Source organism: Homarus americanus, unplaced genomic scaffold (genome assembly GCF_018991925.1).
Source record: "Homarus americanus isolate GMGI-L3 unplaced genomic scaffold, GMGI_Hamer_2.0 scaffold19117, whole genome shotgun sequence".
Lineage (NCBI taxonomy): Eukaryota > Metazoa > Arthropoda > Malacostraca > Decapoda > Nephropidae > Homarus > Homarus americanus.
The window spans coordinates 4,629,022-4,655,520 of NW_024754704.1; the positions used below are offsets into that span (position 1 = coordinate 4,629,022).

Sequence of the window (26,499 nt, forward strand, 5' to 3'; positions counted from 1 at the left end):
TACTTTATATTTCTACCTTTATTTTTCCAGCAAAACCATTATCAGAATTGTCAGGTAGATGGTGATACTATTGTATTAATTATGTTTTCGACAAGCTTATGATAACAGGTGGTTCTGTCCCTTGTTCCACCTTGATGCAACCCAGATGTAAGCTCTCTGTAAAATGTCTATATTATAATATAAATGTAAAACAATTAGGTAAATGATATAACTTAACGAAGTAATAACCAGGCAACATTCTGATGTATTCTTACCTGCCATGTGTGTGTACTATTCAGATGATACTAAATGTTTATATTATGCTTCCTTGGGATAAATGTACAGTATATGTCAGGTGCCCAAAGAGAGCTCAGGTTCCCAACTGGCTCAGCCATGTTAATGTTATTATTATTCACTCTGCATTTGTGTTCTTTTATTTTTAAATAAACTGTTTCAATATTAATACACGCTATTCACTCGCACACATACCACACACATTGCTTACACATTATTATTATTATTATTATTATTATTATTATTATTATTATTGACGTGTATCAGGATAGTGTACTTGACGTGGGTGTTAAGCGTAGGACAGGCACTCAGGCACAGTCTAAGTAATTTGTTGAAATCACACGATGCTCCTTAACCTCTTCCTCCTCTCCTCTCACCTGGTCACCCACTGTCTCTTGTTCACACCCCCCTCCTCCTGCACCCCAAAATAATCACAGGTTAATGAGCACAACATGTGAGCTTTTTTATGAGGTGTGTGTGTGTGTGTGTGTGTGTGTGTGTGTGTGTGTGTGTGTGTGTGTGTGTGGTCCCTCTCAGACGCCTAGACTCCCTCATTCATTACATAGGATTGAAGGCACCCTCACCCTCGTCCTCCACTAGCGCCGCCACCGTAGCCTGCCACCACCACCACCCCTATGCTGCCAACTCCACCACCACCACCACCTGTTAAGGTGGGGGGGTAGTATGGGCAAGGACCCACCCTATCGTATCTGCTTTTACGTTTCCAATATGTGGAGAAGTGGTACCTGGCCTGCTACCTCATCCTGTGTGTTCTCCCCTACCTTGTCCCCCACCTCCCCATCCCAGCCCTGACACCCACCGTCTCTGACTCAACATTGACGTCTTCACACTTTAAAAGCAGGTTTGATACCGTCTGGTTCTCTGGTGGGTGAGGCTATACACTGTGGTGTGAGTCAGGCGGCTGGGAGGGTATTTTTCTTTATGACTTCAGTAGTGATGCAGGGACACACACACACACACACACACACACACACACACACACACACACACACACACACACACACACACACCACACACACACACACGCTGGTAGGTACAGAGGTGAGGGTCGACCAGGTGATGTTGCTTTATACATCGTTCACAAATTGTTCTTACCTTCCGGCCGAGACAGGTAGCGTGGTGGCCTTCAAAATATGCCTACCTGAGAGAGGTGGGGGGGGAGAGGTGAGGGGGCTAGGAGGGAGAGGTGGGGGGGATACAAGCTCGCCCACGTCCTCGTTGGATAAGGTGAGAGGGGAGATTGAACAGATATTTGGTAGAAATATAGTTTGGTCGTGAGGGAGGTAGAGGCGAGGCGGAGTTGATGAGGGAGGCGAGGAATGTAGTTTTAGTGGGGTGTGTTGGGGTGGAAGGGGAGGCGGGGTGTGGTGGGGAGGAGGTAAGAGCGGGGGTGGGTGGGGAGGAGGTGGCATGGACTCTGGCAGATAGACCTCCCTTCCTCCTCCTCCTCTTCACCCACTGAATGAATGAAATTCCTCTCCCATGCCACCTCTCCTCCTCGTCCCTCTCCTCCCCCGTTACTCCTTGGCCCACTTCCTCTGCCACTCAACTACCAGTTCTCCTCCTCCTCCCCTTCTCTGATCCCCAGTTAAGATCTCTCGTAGGGTCGTCATCATCCATGTTCTTCTCGCAAATTTTCATAACACTAAATATCCCGTAGGTACAGTCGGAGGCCACAGTATACCACACACACTTTGATATTGGAACAGTTACAGAAAAATACAGTTACAGAGTCGATGATTATAACAGTGACGCGGCTGAGCCTTTTGAGAGGTGATGGGGGACACGGGTTGACGTCACTTTGTGTTGTTGTTGTTTGGGGGGACGTTGTTTCCTACGAGTAATTCAGGTACTGTAGCGTGAAATATTTATCAGATCATTACCATTATTAATGTCGTCATCATCATTATCCACATCACCACGATCATCATCTTTGGTCAGTTAGGTTTGGTTTCTCGACAATCATTCAACACCTGACCATCATGAGAGTGATAAAGAGACGAAATTTGTGTGTAGGATTACTGTAGTTTTTGCTTTGTGGTTAAGAAAGAAGCCATATTAGGGGGGGGTATACTGTGTGAACTATTTTGAGAATCCCTGCAAAATCAACACACACACACACACACGCGCGCGAGTAAGTCTGTTGTCGGTATCGGATATTTAACTCGAGTGGTTAAATCATTGTACTCAAGGGGTTCGTTATTGTTATCAGTGTGTGTGTGTGTTGTAATCTTCTCTTCCTGTCCTGGGGTGGCTGCCTAAAACACGGGTCACGCCCATCAACACGCCACACCCACATCCACCCTCACCCATCACCACCACACCCAGCCACACCCACATCCACCTTCACCCATCACCACCACACCCAGCCACACCCACATCCACCCTCACCCATCACCACCACACCCAGCCACACCCACATCCACCCTCACCCATCACCACCACACCCAGCCACACCCACATCCACCACACCATCACCACCACACACCCAGCCACACCCACATCCACCCTCACCCACATCCACCACACCCAGCCACACACCCACATCCCTCACCCATCACCGCCACACCCAGCCACACCCACATCCACCCTCACCATCACCACCACACCCAGCCACACCCACATCCACCCCTCACCCATCACCACCACACCCAGCCACACCCACCCCACCCACTCACCACCACACCCAGCCACACCCACCTCACCCATCACCACCACACACCCAGCCACAACCCAGCTCTCACCCCACCACACCCAGCCACACCCACATCCACCCCCACACCACCACACCACCCCACCACACCCAGCCACACCCACCCCTACCCATCACCACCACACCCAGCCACACCCACCCCTCACCCATCACCACCACACCCAGCCACACCCACATCCACCCTCACCATCACCACCACACCCAGCCACACCCACATCCACCCATCACCACCACACACCCAGCCACACCCACCCTCACCCATCACCACCACACCCAGCCACACACCCACATCCACCCCACCCATCACCACCACACACCCAGCCACACCCACCCCTCACCCATCACCACCACACACCCAGCCACACCCACCCCTCACCCATCACCACCACACCGCCACACCCACATCCACCCATCACCACCACACCCAGCCACACCCCACCCACCCTCACCCATCACCCACCACACCAGCCACACCCACATCCACCATCACCACCACACCCAGCCACACCTCACCCACCTCACCCATCACCACCACACCCAGCCACACCCACCTCACCCATCACCACCACCCAGCCACACACACATCCACCCATCACCACCACACCCAGCCACACCCACATCCCCACCCACCACCACACCCACACCCACATCCACACCCACTCACCACCACACCCAGCCACACCCACATCCACCCCCACCCATCACCACCACACCCAGCCACACCCACATCCACCCATCACCACCACACCCAGCCACACACACATCCACCCATCACCACCACACCCAGCCACACCCACGTCCCCACCCATCACCACCACACCCAGCCACACACCCACATCCCTCACCCCATCACCACCACACCCAGCCACACCCACATCCACCCTCACCCATCACCACCACACCCAGCCACACCCACCCCACCCATCACCACCACACCCAGCCACACACACATCCACCCATCACCACCACACCCAGCCACACCCACATCCCCACCCATCACCACCACACCCAGCCACACCCACATCCACCACACCCCATCACCACCACACCCAGCCACACCCACATCCACCCTCACCCACCACCACACCCAGCCACACCCACCCCACCCATCACCACCACACCCAGCCACACCCACTCACCCATCACCACCACACCAGCCACACCCACATCCACCTCACCCATCACCACACCACACCCAGCCACACCCACATCCACCCCACCCATCACCACACACACCCAGCCACACCCACATCCACCCATCACCACCACACCCAGCCACACCCCTCACCCACCTCACCCATCACCACCACACCCAGCCACACCCACATCCACCCATCACCACCACACCAGCCACACCCCACCCACCCTCACACCCATCACCACCACACCCAGCCACACCCATCTCACCCATCACCACCACACCCACACACACACATCCACCCATCACCACCCACACCCAGCCCACACCCCACATCCCCACCCATCACCACCACACCCAGCCACACCCACATCCACCTCACCCATCACCACCACACCAGCCACACCCACATCCACCCTCACCCATCACCACCACACCCAGCCACACCCACATCCACCATCACCACCACACCCAGCCACACCCACATCCCCACCCATCACCACCACACCCAGCCACACCCACACCCACCCTCACCCATCACCACCACACCCAGCCACACCCACATCCACCCTCACCCATCACCACCCACACCCAGCCACACCCACGCTCAGTAGTAAGAAGGAGATAAGAGAGAAACAGACATATCCTAGGGCACACACACACACACACACACACACACACACACACACACACACACACACACACACACACACACACACACATATAGGTATGTAGATAGATTAGAGAGAGAACACTCAGGGAGGGATAGAGAGGACACCTCCCACCCTCCCTCCTCCTCCTTCCTTCCTTCCCTCCCTTCCTTCCCTTCCTTCCCTCCCTCCCTCCTCCCTCCCTCCCTCCTCCCCTTCCTCCCCCTTTCTTCCCTCCCTCCTCCTTCCCTCCCTTCCTTCCTTCTCCCTCCTCCCTCCTCCCTCCCTCCCTCCCTCCCTCCCTCCCTCTCCCTCCCTCTCCTCTCCTCCCTGCCTCCTTCCTTCCCTTCCCCTTCCTTCCTTCCTTCCTTCCTTCCTTCCTTCCTTTCCTTCCCTCCCTCCCTCCCTCCCTCCCTCCCCTCTCCCTCCCTCCCTCTGCCTCCTCCTTCCCTTCCTTCCTCCCTTTCCCTTCCTTCCTTCCTTTCTTCCTTCCTTCCCTCCCTCCCTCCCTCCCTTCCTTCCTTCCTTCCTTCCTTCCTTCCTTCCTTCCTTCCTTCCTTCCTTCCTTCCTCCTCCCTCCTTCCCTTTTCATTCATCCTACATCCTCATTATGCTTTTTCATTCAACCACACACACACACACACACACTAAGATTCTTTCTCCCTCTGTCCATCCTCATTCTCCCTACCCTCCTTCATCCGCTCTCTCTCCCTCACCCACCCTCTCTCCCTCATCCTCCCTCTCTCTCCCTCATCCTCCTTTAGCCTTCCTCATCCCTCCCTCACCTCACCCCTTTCCTCATCTCTCACCTTCCCACCCTCTCTCCCCCTCTCCCTCCCCCTCTCTCCCCTCACCCTCTCTCCTCACCCTCTCCCTCACCCCCTCTCCCTCACCCCCTCTCCCTCACCCCCTCTCCCTCACCCTCTCCCTCTCTCCCTCAGCTACACCCGTTATTGAAGGACCGGATGTGAGGTATATCATAGTGACCCAACAGCACCTCAGCCTCTTGCCTCCTGCTGTCTCCTCCTGCTGTCTCCTCCTGCTGCCTCCTCCTGCTCCTCCTGCTGTCTCCTGTTATCTCCTCCTATTGTCTCCTCCTGTTGTCTTTTCCTGTTGTCTCCTTCTGCTGTCTACTCATGTTGTATCCTCCTGCTGCCTCCTCCTCCTGCTGCCTCCTCTCCTGCCTCCTCCTCCTGCTTCCTCCTCCCTACTGCCTGTTCATGCCTTTTTCCTCCTCCCTCCTCCTATCCTTCTATCGACTCCCTCATTCATTACTCACACACACACACACACACACACACACACACACACACACACACACACACACACACACACACACACACACACACACACGAGACAACATGTTATCTGATACGGTGTCCGGATGTGTGTTAAAACTTTTCCCCGTACCAAGAGATAAGATATGTCAGGTGTCTGTACTCCTAGAACCCTGATATGTACTCCTAGAACCCTGGTATGTACTCTTAGAACCCTGGTATGTACTCCTAGAACCCTGGTATGTACTCCTGGGTCCTGTCTGGTCGCTGTCGTGTTGTAGCTTCAGTGAGTCAAGTCAGATGTAGATATTCTCAGGAGTATCGTAGCTCTTAGTCAGTCAGTCAGTCAGTTTTAAGGGCAGGCCTGGCGCCCTCTTTTGTGTGATATCGTAAGCCAGTCAGCCAGCTTTATATACAGTCTTTTAAGTGCATTAACACTTCTTTTATGTGGTATCGAAAGCCACTTAATTAGTTGTGTTGGATCTCAGTGCAGTTTTAACACCGCCTATAAACTGTGAAGGAAGTGAACCAGTCTCTCTTGATATTTTATTTGGCTGACGTGAGATGATTTTCAACTGGGAAGGGAGCCCGTACGTAAGGGGTTAATAATTATAATTTCCCTAAAGTCATCACCATCTTCATCATCACCACCACCATCATCATCATCATCTAAGTCACATTGATATTGAAAGTTTAGTTAGCAAAAAAAATACACAGTGGACAATAACAACAACATTGACTTGGAGTAAATCAAAATACACTACAGTCGAGGCTTAAGTGAACATAATGAGGCTACGGGGCTGGTGACCACAAAGTTTATTAATGGAATATCATTACATGTAAGAGGTTTACTGTAGGTAGAAAGTACAGCTACAGATGATTAACCAACTTGACCTAACCCACCTTATTTTACTTGATGAATAAACACCCTAACTTAACCTAACCTAACACCGCCTAGGTAGTGTCGGAGTGTTTAATCATCAGGTGAAATAAACTGTAGTTAATCTTCAGGTGACCCTAAGATGATAACTACATTATAAACAACTTAGAATCAGTTTATATTATTGCCAGTTATAATCCAGTAAGGTAAAGCTACTTGATAATTCCACTCACATTGTTATTGCTGTGTGTGTAGGCTAGATGGCAGGACTCAGGTCGCTTAAACGAAATGTGAGATGTTTCGTTACCTTCTACACTGTATGACGGCGAGAGTACCAGTGATCGTTAACTATTTACTTAAAAGATATTAATTTGTGTTGTGTTGCGGCCAGTTCCTGCTGTTACCTTCACTACACATCTATCTCTCTCTGGACGGCCCCCCCCCCTCCCCACCCTCACCTTTACTCTTCAACGTACCCCTACCACACAACCCACCAATCTTCCCCCTCTGGTTCCCCCCTACGCCAGTACTCCTTGTTTCCTGTGCATTTATAAAAGGTATCAACGTTGTAAACACGGGAAGCGAAAGTGTGAGTGTGTTTATATAACCATTGCCACTGTTACTTCAGAATGGTCGTACTTCTCAGAACCCTGATGTTTATTTATCTGTTGAAGTTGAATATATATAATATATATATATATAATATATATATATATATATATATATATATATATATATATATATACTGAAAATCACTGTAGGTGCGCGTGATCTGGTATATGCTGATAACACAAGGAAAGAAAGAAAACACGAAAGCGGAACTTCGTGTTTTCTTCAGCATATATATATATATATATATATATATATATATATATATACTGTATATATATATATATATATATATACTATATATATATATAAATATATATATATATATATATATATATATATATATATATATATTTATTTATTTATTTATTTACAGCGTACAATGAGATCCTTCACGGTGAACTGTACATGAAAACGGATGCGGGTTAGCCTCTTGAAAGAGAAGGGGCGGAGTCACAACCCCCCCCCCTCCTCCCCCATCCCTTCATATAGCCCTCCTCCCCTCCCTCCACCTCGTCTTCTACCATGAACTACGCGATTCATTCATGCCAAAATTCCATTGGCCAATAGGAGAGGGGGTAGAGTGAGCCAACCTGTGTGTGCTTGACGAACAAACACGACCTGCACAGTGACACGTACTAAGTCTCAAGTTTCTGTCTTACACACTACGCTCTTAGACTGTATGACTGGTCTTAAGGTGCCTCAAGTAAAGGGAATCTGGCAACTGTGAGTCTCAGCTCGGGGTAAACACAGTCCAGATATCCATTCACACGTTTGTTGAGTGAGGAGAGAGAGTGTGTGTGTGTGTGTGTGTGTGTGTAGGGCGAGAGGTGTAGTGGTGAGCAACGGATGGAAGCAAGTGCGCGCGCGTTTTGCTTCACTGATTCCACTACACTACACCAATGTGTTCACATTTACGCACAGAGTGTATTACTCCTGTGTCTGTTAACTTGAGAGAAGTAATTGTGTATCTAGAACAGCAGTGAATGTATGAGAGACACTCTTGATAAATGTACAAGGTTACTTGGCCTCTGAAAAACAAATACCATACCAAAGATACGTCGTTACATCTCGGCGCGTTTTATAGATGACTTTTAAACTTATTGTATCGACTAAACGAATATTAATAAAAGAATATAAAGGAAACGTAACAAGTGTACCGAGTGGTCGAGAAACACACTGGTCTATATAATATAACCGAAGAAATGTAACACAAGTGAATGTTGAGAGACATTTGTGGTGTTGTAGTGTGTGTGTCCCTCTTGGCGGCAGTAGTGAGGACTCAACTGCGCCCACCACCCGCCTGCCACCCACTTCCGCCCACGGGTATCCGGGTATTTCCGTTCCCAGTTAAGCACTTCCGGTCTTGTGTTAAGCCCCCGGAGTTGCTGCCTTTGTGCTTGGTGGTTTTTGTTTCCCCGGTGAGGTGGTTGGTTTAGTGAGGGTCAGTTTAGTGGTGTGGACTGAGGTGCTCTTAGGCATCTATCTCCACTCTCCCACCACCAACACATCTGTCCCCAGTCTGTGAGTGTCTTAAACCTGTGATCTCATTCATCACTGTGGTGAGCACTGTAAGGTGGACGCCTCACCCACCAGACCATGAGTCAGGACCTGGGTTGTGGAGGCAGAATGGTTCGCTGGTTCAGGCTCTCCTCCAGTGGCAGGTTGGTTGTGTGGACGTGTGTAAATATGTTATGTGGTGTGTGTGCTATCGCCCCCTCCCAGTACAACTTCAAGGAGTATAGTAGTGTGAATGATTTTACCAAGAAGAACCTGTTTAACACGGTAGGTACGTAAACTTTCCCTTGACTATCCCCATCACTAGCACCACATAAGACAAGGTAATAAATAAAATGCTGTGACTGTTAAGACTCAGGTATGTTATAGTGTCTGTCAAAAGTGTCATACTTAAGAAATGGAACTTAAATTCGTGTAATATGATGTCAAGCTCAATGTGGGAAACGTGTACTATTTTTTTTTAGCTTCTGTACAACATTATGCGACACATTACAAATTTACCATGTACTGTATCTAGTCTGTACGTAGATTGATTTAATTTTAATTTTTGAGGTGTAAAATAATGGGATGAATAATTTTTTCTTTTTTATTATTGTAGGAATTTTTGGGAAGGAAAGACATGTACATACATACATTTTGTTTAGAGGGGGGGGAGGGCTTATGAAGTCAGGCTTTGAGGCGACTACTAACATGTAGCTTTATGTTTCAGCGGCAACTATTTGGTTCGAGTGCGTGCTCAGGTGATGATGCGTGATGACAGCACTGGGGGTTGGCTGCCCTTGGGTGGGGGTGGCCTCTCCAACGTGTCTGTCAGGAAGCGTGTCACTCAACCCGACCTTGACGACCCTACTAAACACGAGTATCTCATCTACGGCAAGAGAATATCAGATCAACACGTTAGTACACTGCTTTCTGTCCCACTGTATGGTGGTGTGTCTCACTGCCCCTTGTCTCACATTAGCATGGTGGTAGCAACACTCTTTAAATAAATATATGAATGTCAGTAGGAAACATTTCTACATTAGATTTTTAAATTCTGACAGGAGCCGCACCCAAAATAAACATTAGACTACTTGTAGGAACATTTTGTTGCTAAGAAGAAACTATTATATATTTGTGGAAATGTTTTCTAAATTAAACATATGACAGTTAGTAGGCACAGTAAATTATTTAAACATTGTTCATGCTAATAGGAACTCACTATTTAAGAGGAATACTTGTAAGAACCCTTCTATAAACTTAACATTGGAATGCCTATAAGAATACTCTTGGTTGATTACAGTATATTACTAAAATGTTTGTAGTCATAATTATTAGGCATATGAATATTAGATTGATGTGCCTTTACGTTCTTTGCAGCCTCACTCTCCAAACATCAGGATGGTTGGATCAATAATCCATGTGATTAGAGATAAAAATACTATTAGAAATACAGAGTTTTCAAGATTAAACCATGGAATACCAACAGACATAATGCTGTATATACTTGTAAAACATAGAAGTATTCGCAGGAGCATTTTTGTAGATAAAGTGTAATTATTGTGACAAACATTTCTTAACATTAAGTTTTAGAATACTGGCAGAGGCTGTTCTTAGTTCAACTTTTCCTGATAATAGATACTGTACTGTACTCCTAATTTTCTTCAGTACCTAATGGTATGCATTACTTATTGTGTTGTGTTATTACTGTATACTTAAGAACACTTCTCAAAATTAAATACTGTATAAGAATATTAACATAAACATTCCCTAGGTTAAATATAAGAATACTAACATAAACAATCCCTAGGATGAATATAAGAATACTAACATACATTCCCTAGGTTAAATATAAGAATACATGAACATTATGTATAGGCCTTGGTTATTACTGTGGTGTTATCTAAGCAGCTTTATTTGGAGTTTGCTAATCTTTAAAACGAAATATTAAAATATATTATTTAGTCATTATCTTTTACATGCTGTGTTTTATTAGGGAATTATGAAGCCAAAATTTGAACATTGAATAATGAGATTGTATTGTTCAGAGTGTAGCTGTGTGTAAACTCACTCAAAAAAGTACAGCATCTTTATGATTTTATGAGACAATATGACAATGGACGAAGGGTTTTGAGAATCCAACCGAGACAACAGGAGTCGCGGTGTTCATTTTGAAATTCATCGGAGCCCTCGGTAAAGATACTTCTTGGAGTGAGTTTACAATATTTTCTGTATACACGCTTACACTTTTGACTTGAGATTTATATTTTGTGAAAAGTTTTAACGTGTTTTCTTATGATTGCAGGTAGTGTTGAGTTGTACAATAAAAAAGGATTTTGAGTACAACAAAGTAATGCCCACCTTTCACCACTGGAAGACAGGAGACAAAAAATTTGGACTAACCTTTCAGACAGCCGCCGATGCCAGAGCATTTGACAAGGGCGTACGCATGGCGGTAGAGGATCTTTTAGATGGTCAGTAACTATGTCCATGTCTTGGAATTAGAATTTTGAATATCTCATCCTTAAATGTTACATCTAGCTACCCACTTCATTCCCCCACACTAAAACATTACACTCTACTATTCCGAGTTTTTAGACTAGTATTAACTAGTGTGCTAATTGCTTATGGTGGCAGGTTGTGCAGGTTAGGTATGAATGCTAAGGTGACTCTTCCTCTTGGTTTTGAACTCATCTGGTATGTTTTTTTTTTTTTTGTTTTTGTTTTTTTTTTTACGGGGATTAGCCCACCTGGACACAGGTCACTGACCCACATCGGGGCCTGGGGGGCGAAAATGTAATAATAAAAATAATAATAAATAATAGGCATAATCATTCATAATAAATAAAATTTATGATAAAACAAACAAAAGTAAAATAATAAAATAATGATGATAATAATACAGTAACTGTAATAATAATAATTTTAATAATAAAGAACTATAAATACAAAATTGAAAAAAAAGATCAAAAGTGAGAAACGATATATGTATGTTGTGTTGTCAATGGTAAGAGAAAAAATTGAGACCCTGCAATTGTGTGTAAATGAAGCAGAAAGTCAGATCAGCAACCTGGGACTTGGTCACAATTTTCGTGATGCCATATGGCAGCAGGGTCTACCATTAGACAACACATTATGCTCTATCTCAGTGCATTTTGCCTTTAGTAATTTAAAGTTTATTTACATTGGTGTGTTATATTTTACCTACATGAAAAGATTTACGTGTGATTAACAATATAAACTCTTAACAGCATTATCTTGGCTCCAATCTTATATATACGGTAATGATAGGTAATAGTCTAGTTGATATTTGTCTGGAAGGAAATCACTGGTTTTTGGAAGTAAAAATTTAACTCCCAAAAGATGTTTTCCCTCTCTCTATGGTACCAGGATTTTTAACATGAACTAGAGGGTCAGTGTAAAACCCCACATTATCACTCACATGCTGTGTTTTATGATCTGTCCCCCTTTAGTGATTTCCTGTACTTTAGTTTCACTTTTCTTTCTTACTTGTTATTTTATTTGGCTTATGATTCTTTACTCTTCTTTTATTCTTTTCATGATACAGTATATTATCATTTCTTTGCCTTCATTACTCCCTTCAAATGTACTTTTTATCATTTTTTCCTACTTCCCTGCTGTTTCTTTTTCATTGACCATGCTGAGGTAATCTTCATTTTTCTCACATAGGTCACACACTTAATGTAGGTAGTTGGCAACTGCTTCACATATGTGATGGCCAGACCAACATGCCAAATTCTTCAGCAAATATTTTGAGCATTACTGTTGGGCTACCCACCAATACTTGCTTTACTCACTACAGTAGCTAACTTATGAAGTGTTTTTAGAGCTTTATTAAAAGTAAGAGAACTCATAATCAAACCTCCATATAACAGACTACAGCACTGTATATGGAGAAGAAAGCCCTGTATATCTCTAGGGTCTGTTAGATGGTAAACCTCCATTTAACAAACTTTAGAGATGAAAGTCCATTATATGAAGGGTCTGTTAGATGTGAAACCCCTGTTTCATAGATTATATGGAGATTATGTTGGGATTTGATCCTAATATTATATTTTATGATTGTGCCTGGGGTGGGAAATTCATGATGTTATACTGTATCCATTATGTCTGTAGGTTGAAAATTATGAAAACTAATGCACAAGGAATGATCTTCCCTGTCTTGTTGTTCAGGTACAAGGGAGGTTATCTCAATCATTCCTTCCTTTAGTCTTTTTCTCAAAAATATTTTTATCTAATCACTCAACACTAGATGATTTGTCTTGAAAAGCTGATCTGCTGAAGCATTTGATTGGGGGGTTGGAAATTTTTTCGACCTAATTACAGGACACCCTCTACTGCCAGTCAATGCTCCTTGTTTCCTCTCTCATCCTATTGTAATCACCATTATAATATTTGAACCATGACCTGCTTTCATTACATGCCAAAAAACATTAAATCTTAAGAACATTGTATTATTAGTACCAGCGGGCTAAATGTTTCAAGTTAGCCACTGTACCCGCCTCGTTGGTTCTGACAAGATCCGGTGGTTTTGGTGTGTGGGTCAGGTGTTTAACATAGTGTAATAGAAATTGTCCCCTTGAGTCGCTACAAAAACAAAAAATTACAAGGTTATGAAGGTTTTTAGGTGTACTGTACAGTCATTCCTCAAGTCAGTGTGGCCATATTAAGTCACCTACACATAAAGGACTTCTCTTTCCATACAATCCATAAGATGGGGGTTTCTCATCTAACAGACCTTTGATATTACAGATCCTCGATATAACAGATTTTACTCTCAATATAGTCCATTAAATAGAGGTTTTACTGTATTAACAAGAGGTAGGTAGGGTTTAGTGTTGTTACATTGTGTCTTAAGTATTTCCTTTCCCATGGTTCAAGTAAACAATAATTCAGTTGATCTGTGAGTGTCTCTTCACATCAGTATTGCATCACCACCTTCCACTACCAGCCGACCCACTTTATTTTTTACCTCCACTTCCACTTCACCTATACCAACAAAGAAGAGGGGTAAATATATTAAACAAGCAGAGGAGGCAAAGAAAAAAGAACGTGAGGAACATATAATTTGTAGTCATCAGTAATATGTGGAAAGTAACATGTATTGCTCTCTAGAAAAGTCATAATATAATGTACAGTATCTCAATCATTAGAGAATTGGTTGTGTGAAGGGGTGCCTCATACACTTCTCACATGGCAGTGTTTTCATAGGTGACTGACTGTAACTGGGCCGGTTAAAACTAGGAATTTTCAGCTCTCTTTCCATACTTATGTTTAGTCCCATGAGTGTAAGTCCAGCTCATTATTTGGAATGACATTTACTAATAGTCTTATTTTATTTTGTAAAAGGCTTAAGGTATTTTATTTATTTATTTATTTTTTCATTATATTAATCACCATCATGTATGTACTGTACTGTATATAGTTTGGGTAATATCCTCTTTGGGTCACTTTTTCGTGTGTAACATATACAGGCATCCCCCGTGTTACGGAAGGGTTCCGTTCCTGGAAAATTGACCGTATCGCGAAATTTCGTAACGCGAAACCTATTTTCCCATTGACTTCCATTATAAAACTGGAGATGCGTTCCTACGGAATTTTTTTAGGCCCCAAGAACGTAATTCAAGCACTTTTATGAATGAAAATAAACATTTATAAACACATACAATACAGTACATTAAATAATTCATGATATACATGTAATATGAAGAGAAATACAGTTGGAATAAATAAAAATATTGTACTGTACTTACCACAAAAGATGTTGACTGCTGCGTGAGGATTGGTGGTGCGAAGGAAGTTATTGGGAGGGAGAGGGAGGGGCACTACTCTCTTTTGCCCTGCCCTGTAAATCATCATCTGCTTCATCATCTGCTTTCACCTTTTTTCTGAATAACTCATCCAAAGTTGTTTGACGTTTACGGCACACCTTCTCCTTGTACAGCTCAGTGTAGGAACTGAGAGCATTGTTAACTGCTCTTGCAATCTTGATGTTCCTTTCACGGTTGGGGTCGTTATCAGCAAAGATTTGCAGACCTTCCTCTATTAGTGCAAACGCTTTAGACATATCCTTTGTTGTCAACTGAAGTGGGGTGGGTGGAGATTCTATATCCTCTTCTTGTCCTGCAACTTGCTCTTGTTCCAGCATCATCAGATCTTCACTAGTCAAATCTTCTCTATGGGAATCTAGCAACTCAACCACATCATTTTCCACGACTTCTTCAAAGCCTACATTATTTGCAAGTGTCACAATGTCTTGTTGAACTTTCTGTAGACTTTCAGCTTGTGAAAAACCTTGAAATTCATGGACACACTCTGGCCATATGTTTTTCCATGAACCATTCATAGCTGAGGTTTTCACTTCATCCCATGACTCGGCTATATTATCCACAGCATCCAAGATGTTGAACTTTTTCCAGAAGTCCCTAATTGTAGGTTTTCCTCCCCATCAATTGCTTTTATGAGCTGCAAAAAAGTTTTCCTAAGATAATATGCCTTAAAGTTAGCTATCACACCTTGATCCATTGGCTGGAGCAAGGAAGTTGTGTTCTTGGGGATGTACTCCACTCTCACATTATCAGAAAGATCATTTAAATTTACTGGGTGGCTTGGTGCATTGTCTAAGAGGAGCAATGCTTTATTAGATATGTTACGCCTGGCATTATATCTTTCTACAGCAGGGCAAAAATAGTCAGTGAGCCAGTCTTGGAAAAGGGTCATAGTCATCCAAGCCTTCTTATTGGAATGCCAAATCACAGGTAGATTGACTTGGCATAGCCCTTGAGAGCCCTTGGATTTTTTGAGTGATACACAAGTAGGGGCTTTAATTTCATGTCACCTGAAGCATTTCCTCCCAGAAGAAGTGTTAAACGATCTTTGGATGCTTTAAAGCCTGGTGCTGATTTTTCTTCAGTGGAAATAAAAGTTCTAGCAGGCATGCGCTTCCAGAAAAGCCCAGTTTCATCTACATTGTACACTTGTCCTGGTGTGTAACCTCCTTCATCAATAATTTTCTTCAGCTCAGCAGGATATTTATTAGCTGAATCTGTATCAGCACTGGCAGCTTCACCGCTCATTTTTATGTTGTGTAAATTAAGGCGCTTCTTAAACCTTTCAAACCAGCCTTTACTAGCCAGAAAAGGTTTAACTTCAGAAGATGCACCTTCCTCTTCCTGCAAATCATTATATTAACTTATGGCTTTCTGTTGAATAACCATTGTGTTTAGTGGCACATTGCGTTTAGTCTGATCTTCAATCCAGACACTCAGGAGTCGTTCCATATTCAGCATCACATCACTTCGATGAAAATACAAGGTTCGAGCAGTTAATGGAGTAGCAGCTTGAGCACTTGACCTAATTTTGTCCTTATTATCACGGATTGTTCCCACTGTTGAAGTAGCAAGACCTAATGTTTTTTGCAATCTGGCTAAGTTTTTCTCCAGCATCAAACCTTCTTAAAACGTCAAGTTTAATATTCAATGTAATGCCTTTGCGGCTTCTTTTTGCACTACTGCAGTCACTTCCACTTGATGGCCTCTTTCCAGTCATCTTGAATAATGGTAATGCACTGTACTGTACTTACTGTATGTTTGTAAAAGTTAAATCAAACTGCTGGGGCTTGAAAAATGCGCCCACACTGGATGTAAACAATGGACTGACTCCTCGTGGCAACGCTACGCTTGGCGGTAGCAAACACCAAGAAATCCACACCTAACAAATTATCATTTTTAACGAAAAATTTGAATTTTATATAGTGATTTTTTTTTTTTTTTTAATTGTTAAAATTTACCCCAATTTCCGTAAGGGCGGATTTACGGGCCATAAAGCGAAATTAATGGTCGTAATTTACAAATTCCGTAAGAGCGAAATTCCGTAACCCGGGCTTCCGTAACGCGGGGGATGCCTGTATAAAGCCCTTCCCAGTTACTTGAAGTCTTGAATATGTTGTACTGTATACCTGTTTCTAACTTAAGTCGTAAGTTATTTTTGGAGTAAGAATCATTATTAAGTCAGAAACCCTCAGGTACATTAGTGATAGTTTACTCTACCACTACTGTACTGGACCACTATATAATCTCATTTCTCAGACAGATGCCAAATAGGACACAGTGTTGTAATCTTCCAGATTATTGTACAGTAATCGGTCTGTTTGGCTTAATCTTTCCATTATATTTTAACTTTACATCTGTAATGAACTAATATATTTTCTCTCTTGTGTGCTGCAATGCTTGGGAATGTTATTGGTAAGTTACACCAAGATGTGTCTACATTTGAAATGTTAAATTTGCATTTTTTTTATTTATTTATTTATTTTTATTTATTTATTTAATTTTTTTTTATTTTTTTTTATGTTTACGTGTAGCAAGATGCTTAGAACCTATAGTGCATCTGAAACATGTCATGAGATGTATTGTAATGAATATATCATTCTCAGGTCTCAACGATTTTCCTTCATATCGCCATGGCCTCAACATAGATGTTGGCGATGATAACGTGTTTATGGTAAGTGATGTACGTGTATTATTGTGTGTCTTCTTAAGATCTTTATTTTTTCAGTATTTAATTTCCTTTATTATTACTGTTAAAATAATTTTATAATTAATAAAGTGATTATTATTATGGATCTCCTCTATCAAGCTGTTCATTTAAGTTTAATGTTATGATTTAATTATATTATTTTTGTCCTTTCTTAAGTTCCTGTTTTCCTCTTTGTTTCACTACGACAATTGTGTTGTGTAGATTAGATTTATTAGCTGATAATTATGAGCTGACATAGTTATTAATAAACAACCTTGACAGTGATGGTGATTTGCAGACGGTGAATCTTCCGGTGGAGATAGACACACGGTCGTCGTCAGGGTCGGTCAACACCTGCAGCAGCAGCCGTCACACACCCACCGCAACTCCCCTGCCCACCCCAGACCATCCCCCTCATCACCACGTCCACCATCCTCACCACGTCCACCATTTCCCATTACCCGGGGGTGGCATGGGGGGGCTCGGATCAGCGGGAGGAACTGGCATATCCACTACAAACACCTCTCCCTCTTCCACCACTTCTAACCTGGCCACATCTACGGCAGGGTCTACCACTCAGCCGTACCCCCACCCCCACCCACACGCCAACCACCACCACCAGCAACACCTGTGTCGCATCACATTTCCACCCCGGCCCAAACCTCCACTGCCCCATAACAATAACCCCCCCGACAAGCCATTAGATCTGGATTGTGAACTCAAGCCTGGCAACCCCCCAGACATGCCCCAAGACCAAGATAAAATTGGAATTCCTGGAGACAACTACTCCTATGTCCAGTTTGATCCAGATTACAGCTACCCGGTGGTTGAAGGCATAAAGGGGGAGAAAAGAGACAGTATAGCATCTCTCAAGAAGCAGCAGCAGTTTGAACATGTCAGGGGAACTCATCCACAGCAAATGCCAGCTCCCTTAGTACCTAGTAAGAGACAAAAGAAAAAAGACAAGAGGGTCAGAAAGACCATAAAAGCCCGCTGCCGGCACTGCCAGGAGATGTTTACCTATGACATGAATTCACGCGGCAGTTGTGAATATGCCCCAGACTGTGTGCGCACAGCCATTGACTCACTGACATGCATCTCTTGTGCACAGTGTATGTTATACCACTGCATGAGTGATGCTGAAGGGGACTTTGCACACCATCCATGTGAATGTGGGGGTCCTGGAGGCACGGCAGATGAGTCGTGCGGGCGGCGGTGGCTCGGAGTAACTCTGTTATCCCTATTGGTGCCGTGCCTGTGGTGCTACTTACCACTACGAGCATGTCACCGATGTGCCGTCGCCTGCGGACTTTGTGGTGGCCGTCACGAGGCCTCCTGACTCACCGCCCCCACTCATGCCCAAGAGGATGAAGATGATGATGAGGATGATGATGATGAGGAAGAAGATACTGTATTCACAGTAACAGGCAGCCCTACACTGCCCTCTCCACAACCTTGGTGTGATCAGGGGAGCAGTTCCCAACAGTCTGGTGTGGTCTTGGGCATGTATGTGGATGGTTGAACCAAACCAGATGATTTCTGGTTCAAATCTTGTAGCCAGTGAGGCGTTGTGACAGGGACGACAATGATGGTAGTGTGAACTGAAGAATGTGAGGGTGCTACTTATTAGCACAAATTTGTTTGTCAAACAGCCTACTGGAAAGAAAAGAAAGAATGTAACTGTGTGATATAAGGAGTGTGAATGTTACCACTTTTGATTAAGTGGCAAGAAAGGACACAACAGTTTGAGTGTTCTATGTACCTGATGGCCACACTTCGGCCTCAGAGAGTGTGTGTGCACGTGTGCATCCATGTGCATAGTACACACACTGCCGTACATGGCCAGTTCTCAACTCTTGCATTTGGAAACCCTTGTTCATCTATATGTGAGCTGCTGTATTGACGGTAAGTCTGTCCGCCTTGGCCTCTTTAATAATCTAAAGGGATCCCAATTTTTCAAGGGCTCAGGAGAAATTGTGACGCCCTTTGGAATTGCTGTGACTTTTTGTATGCTTTTAATTATTATTGTGATAGATGTTCTATATATTGATAGCTTTAGCTGGCCAAGACGGACAGGTGGCCAAGGCAGCTGGACTGTCACGTGTCACATAATAACTACGTGAAGTTCTCACTTGCGTTTGCCTTACATGCCAACACTTTGTGTTTAGTCTTTTGGCGATGATTAGCGCCGTTGTCACCACGTTGTGTATGCCGGACAACTTTATCAAGGGTTTCCTTGTCATTTTAGGTGCTATAGCACAAATCATGGATTTTCCTTTTTTTAAGTGAATAATTATTAAAAAACAAGGTTATTCAGTTGTGTTGCATTCAAAAGAACCGTTTTCTACACAACTTTGTATATAAACATGTGTAAGGCAGTTGCACTGTGAAACATAAAATACAAGGTGAAGTTTGGCTTCTTAAAAATCAAACTAAGGTAATGATGTCACTACATAATGTAGTAGTCCAATGATAAAAGACTAAACCTCCAAATTTCATTCATGTAAGGAACACAGGTGGCATATGAATTAATGCCCCGTGAAAAATCTTGTAACTACCATTGTCACAATTATCATGTATATTGATAATTCACTCATGTATGATTACCAAGAAGAGGCCAATTTTGTGTACAACCTAGATGGTGGCCCAACCAGCTCATGGTCACGCCCAAGATGACTGCAGGCCTCTCAGGTGTTCACTTCTCAGCCAGCGGCTCTGAAGGGAGTATGGCACTGTCTGCTTTCTTCTGTGGGGCTGCGGCCTGGGTTAAAATAGATGTTTTGGTAGCGGTGATTTGGGAGCAGCTAGGTCATCACCTTGATGGGGTTTGGGTCAACCTGAGGCTCCAGATATATAAGATTAACTAATTCTGTGGTAAAGAGGTGACCCAGACCAGTGTGACCCTGTGAATTGACCTAGTACATGTCAGCTCCCCGATCCTTGCGTTCATGCCACCCCTAGTCAAGTCACGAACAAAATTGCAACTAATGTCAGCAGTCTATCGTTTGTTTTCTTTGCAACAATTTTAAGCAAAAAGTCACAAAAGCTGTAGTTTCATTTTACCTTTATTGAAAATGTTACTCATCTTTAGAAAGTATACCACAGGTTTTCTGAATTCTCACTGTTTGTTTCAAGTGATTGTTCCAGTGACCTAATAATTTACCTTATGTGAATACTGTCTACATCATTGTCAAGTATAGGATGTAACAAAAAGATTTTATGAACAATAATGACAACCAAAGACATATCCTTTAACTTTAGTGTTTTATCCCTTATCTTTTATGGTCCCTTATTCTATATTGAGAAAGTTGAAGCAATATGGCTCCTTATTGTATATTGAGAAAGTTGAAGCAATATGGCTCTTTATTGTATATTGAGAAAGTTGAAGCAATATGGCTCCTTATTGTATATTGAGAAAGCTGAAGCAATATGGCTCTTTATTGTATATTGAGAAAGTTGAAGCAATATGGCTCCTTATTGTATATTGAGAAAGCTGAAGCAATATAGCTCCTTGTTGTATATTGAAAATGTTGAAGCAATATGGCTCCTTATTGTATACTGTATTGAAAATGTTGAAACTATGGCTCCTTATTGTATATTGAAAAATTTGAAGCAGTATGGCTCCTTATTGTACAAGAGTGTACATTGAAAGTGAAAAAGCTATGGCTCCTTATTGTACATTGAAAGGGTTGGATTAATATGGCTCCTTATTGTATATTGAGAAGGAAGCAATACTCTTTTCATATTATGTTCTGGAATGTAAAAAAAAAAAAAATGTTTGGACATTACACTAAGGAGTACATGGTACAGTCTCAGGATGCAAGAATATTCTGTAATGTAAGAAGATCCAACTCCTAACTAAGAAAACTTTTGAGATCTAACAAAACTTACTGCACTTGTAAGATTCTTGAGAGAGAGACGCATCACATATATCACTTGGCTCTGGTGAACCATGGAAGCCTCAACCATTACCTTGGAAGAGTGGTGGCTCTTGTATCACATATATGTAGCATTTATATAAATGACCAATTTATACCAGTGGTTCTTAAACTCTTTTGGTACGACCCAAAATTAGATCGGTCAGGCATAATCACAACCCACAGTATAAAGTAAACACAATCATTAAGGAAATAATTTTGTTCTTTATTTTGGTAGTACAGTACGGTATATACAAGGAACAGTGCAATATAATACAATACAACTCAAACTAATAATATACAATGATATATAAATTATAAATAATATAACTAGAAGTAGTGAGAAAGATGTTTTTTTTTTACTGGGTCTTCAAAGTGAGCTATTGTGGCAGACAGGCTGCAGTTTAGATCATGCTCAGGCTGCAGCCTGTTTTGAAGATTTTTCTTTGTCAGTACTACTGTTGAAAATTCTGCCTCTCACAGGTAAGCAGTTGTGAATGGCAGGACCCAGAAAGTACTAAGAGACTGCTGCTTGAAACTATGACACAGTAATTCATCATGTTGTATTTCTAGCAGTTTTTCCTGCAGTCCAAGTGTGCTATACTGTAGTGTGGAAAAATCTTCCACATAATATCTTGATACAATATCTTCAGCAGGAATATAGTAGTGTTTAATTTCTTCTCTGCAATTGTTCAAGTGTTCCAAGTGCTCAGATGTCCTCAAATGATGTAGATGTATTTTCCTCAAATTCTTCCACCAGATGACTTAAGGATAGGAAAAACCCAGTCTTTCCTTGCACCAATTTATTTTTACAAAGCTTCAATTTGTCATTAAATGGGGACAGCTTATCAGTGAGTTCGATAAAAGTGTGGTCCTGATCTTGCATGAAAGCATTCAGGAAGTTAATTTCAATGAATAAGTTTACAAGGTAGGCCTCTTGAAGCAACCATTTCTGCTAGGAGAACCTTTCAGTCAAACCCAGTTTCTTCTCACTTCTTAGCTCTCAAGGCCATAACTCGTTTCAGACACACTTGACCTCTGGATAATACAGTAATTGGGTGTGTTCAGATCTGAAGTCTGAACACTTTCCTGAAACAGCCTCGAGTTAAGCGCTCTTGCTTTGATGAAGTTCAACACATGAATTGCTTCATTCATTACAATAGCTAACTCACCTGACAGGTTTTACAAAGCAAGGTTCTCATGATAAGAGTATGAACAATTGTCATGTTTTGATTTAGTTCCTTTACACTAGCAGCAGTGTCTTGTCTTACCCCAAGCATGGATGACACCCTGTCACTACAGTGGTCCCTCGGTTAACGAGCACCTCGGTTTAAGAGATTTCGGTTATCGAGTTACCTTCCATAAGATTCTTAACTTCGGTTAACGATCAATCCCTCGATTAACGAGTTTCTTACGAGCCGACCAGAACATGTTTTCGCTTGCATTTGGCGGTCCACCAGCTGTAGTATTAGTCTACCAATACAGTACACTGTAATTGGTTCTAGGGCTTAAATTCCTTACCATTTTAGCAAATATCAAGAAGTTTATACTATTCAATAATTTTAAAAGTTTGATATTAATTTTTTTTAGTCATTTTAACAATTATTGAACATAATTGAAGGTAATGAAACTAGTTTTATGCGCGCCATCCAGCCTCTCAACACACCATACAGGCGTCAGTCTTTGTGTCTTTTCAGTGGAGGTAACATCTTGCTTGAGACACACTTCAACTAAATGTTTTTTTCTGTTTGCAAGCAAGTTATTGGTCATTTTGAAATTTATTTTACATATTGACAATATATAATGCAGTGCAGTGTTGATTTAAAGAAAATAATCTTGAATTACACCAAGAGAACTAAAATTTTATGGGTGAAATGGCGCCATGGGGTGATTTCTCTTCCACCCCAATGCCTTCTCTTCTCCCTTCTCTTCCACCCCCATTCTAATTCCCATCATCATCATCATCATCATCCAGGAGCCTTCTACATGCACACCTCAAAGTAAGTGTACTTTTCTACCTTTTTTGTTGAATTTAGGCAATTTTCGGTGAGCTGGAACCAATTACCCAAAAACCCATTGAAACAATGGTTTCGGTTAACGAGTTTTTCGGTTAATGAGCAACCTTCTAGAACGGATTGTGCTCGTTAACCGCGGGACCACTGTACATATGTAACATTGAGTCCATGTCAGCTCTTCTTCTTTGAAGAAGTGATGCGCCATGCAAAGGTATCATGGCCTGTCGCATTTGTGACCAGCGGGCAGGAAAAAAAAGCTTCCGTATCCTTCTCTCTTCTACAACTGACATACTGTAGCCAATCAGGTGAGTTTCATCACAGACGTACATTGTTTCATTCAGTTAAAGCTTTTACTGCTGCAATAATTTATTCCTTGATATTGAGCGACATATCGCTGATGCGAGAGCGGATTGTAACATTTGACAAAGGCACAACATACTGTTTCTTAGCCACAGCAACTATATCAACAACAGCAGGTTTAATGAGGTCTTCTCCAAATGTATGGGATGCCATTTTCCTTGCAACTCACCAAGCCATGAAGTAGAAAGCCAAGGTAGTTAGTCAATCCATTTGAACAACTCAGCAACCAAAATTTTGTTTGCGAGAACCGCTGATTTATACAGTACCTGTACCATGGTTTTGCTTATCACTTGCAATAGCAGTTTGGTTATAACTATTAGTACCAATTTGGTTATCACTTTATATACAGGGCAATATCACTTTAACGGGCAATGTTTGGTGGATTAGTCATCCTGTGTACCGCCTGCAAGGCACGGGGCTCATAACACAGCCAAACTGTGGAATGCTCTGTCTTATGTGTTTCTATACTCGTACAACCTGGCTCTCTTCAAAAAGCTGGTTTTCCGGCATCTTCGTGGTGTTGATTAATATAGACTTTTTCTCTTCTATTTTTAATTTCTTTTTACTAAAAACTGGATACACCTGTATTAGCAGCCTACAAATTTTCCTACTTCTCTCTAAGTTACTTATCTCTTCATACCGGTATTCAGTATACTGTACTGTATACAAATGTGGCTACACATTACTGTACCTTTACTTCAAACAAGTGATGATACAGAAGGTCTCTGCCTCGACTACATCAGTGATATGTACAAAAAGTGATGAAGTTGGATGTTCTGTAATGGAGGGTGTGAAGATGGGTGGTAGAAGACAATATTTTGACAAATATTCCTCATACACACCCATTTTGGAAGGTAAACAGTGGAACATGTAATAAAAGTTAAATCTGAAACCTGAATGAAGCATCTAAATATAGAATGAAGGGAAAAAAGCATAAATGGAAGAAAGAAAAATGTTGATGGGGGTAAAGGTGAACATCACACTGCGTAATGTAATCTATTACCGTACTTTAGGAACATCCTCCTCATCAGTCATGGTTTCACTGCAGACCTTGGTCAGCTCTCTGCCTGACACCTCTTTCATTCCCACTTCTTCACATTCCTTTACAGATTTTCTTATTCTTTGTATCTTATTCACCCCACATTTTGTTCTTTATCACATCATGTTTATATTGTACTTTTACTTGTAATTTTATCCTCCTCATTAGCTGCTGGGGCGATCGGTCACATCTCTGTTACTCACTGTTGGCAAGTACTGGGCATGCACTGGCTCCTGAATGTATCTGTGCACTGTACAGTACCTATTTCTTTCCCTTGGCTATTATGTGATTCTCCATGTCTTTCTTCAACTCTTTATTCTTTTCTCTTTATTTTGCCTTTGTTTACATTCATATACTGCAAATTGAAAAAGTGAGAATGATAATCACTTAAATTAAAACTAAAACCATTAAGAGGAAATAATAGAATGAAAAGAAATACTTGATGTTGATTCAGTCTTGAATGTGTAGAAAGCAATTAGAGAAAGAAGACAATATTTTTGAATTGTGATGGATTAACATAACTTTTTCGTTCCTTAGCTTATCACAAATTATTTCATCCATTTATCTTTACGGTGTTGTTAAGTGTGTAATACCGAACACATCACATGAGAGGTTCAGACCAAATTGACCCAAGAATTTATTATTGTTGGCACTTTTTAATTTGTCTTAAATAAGTTTGATCAGTTTTTTTACACACAATGATATATATATATATATATATATATATATATATATATATATATATATATATATATATATATATATATATATATATATATATATATATATATATATATATATATATATATATATTTTTTTTTTTTCATTAGCTAATGAAATATACAGTGAAACCTCGATTAACCGACCACATATGGGGGGAAGGGGCCGACGGATAATCCGAAAGGTCGGTTAATAGTACATAAAGTCTACGGAAATAAAACATTCATTTTCAAAGTACCTTTCCCTAACCTACCTCATTTAATTCCCTCTATTAATTTTTGTTCATTTGCCATTCATATTTCAATAGAATTTGCTTTAAAACATAAACCACTTTAGTAAATAAATATGAACCAGCACAGAAACCGTGAATAAAAAATGGAAAAGTCAAAGAACATACTGTATGTAGGCCTATGTCATCACAAAAATTTTTACCAAGTCCCAGGTCGCTGATCTGACTTTCTGCCTCATTTACTCACAATTGCAGGGTCTCAATTGCTTCTCTTACTATTGACAACACAACATACATATGTTGTTTCTCATTCTTGATGTTTTTTTCATTTTTGCATTTATTTATGGTTCTTTATTACTATTATTATTATTATTATCATTATCATTAATATTATTACATTATCGCCCCCCAGACCCCGAAGTGGGTCAGTGACCTGTGCCCGGGTGGGCTAATCCCCGTAAAAAAAAAAAAAAAATATTAGGAGTTCGGGATTGACGGTTCATCCGAAAGTCGGTTTATCGAGGTTTTACTGTATATGGATCCTCGTGTTTCGAAGCCGGATTTGGTAAAACGTTACTCTGACCACCTAAGTGATACGGGTAGTCCCCATTAGAGGTTCACGG

At 42.0% G+C, this 26,499-nt stretch overlaps 1 protein-coding gene across 5 annotated transcripts in view; it reads left to right on the top strand.

Moving 5' to 3' along the window:
- Positions 1 to 20,843, top strand: part of LOC121856047 (sprouty-related, EVH1 domain-containing protein 2-like) — a 58,722-nt gene extending 37,879 nt beyond the window's left edge. The window contains exons 1-5 of one of the 5 annotated variants that reach the window (XM_042351319.1): positions 8,862 to 9,225; positions 9,789 to 9,975; positions 11,364 to 11,532; positions 17,556 to 17,590; positions 17,895 to 20,843. In XM_042351319.1, coding sequence (XP_042207253.1) covers positions 9,161 to 9,225; positions 9,789 to 9,975; positions 11,364 to 11,532; positions 17,556 to 17,590; positions 17,895 to 18,935 — 1,497 coding nt within the window. In that variant the 5' untranslated portion in view covers positions 8,862 to 9,160 and the 3' untranslated portion in view covers positions 18,936 to 20,843. Of the gene's footprint in view, positions 1 to 8,861; positions 9,226 to 9,788; positions 9,976 to 11,363; positions 11,533 to 17,513; positions 17,591 to 17,894 lie in introns of those variants that run through there. The other 4 variants (XM_042351316.1, XM_042351321.1, XM_042351318.1 and 1 more) reach the window with 4 other exon arrangements.
- Positions 20,844 to 26,499: the final 5,656 nt, after the last annotated feature.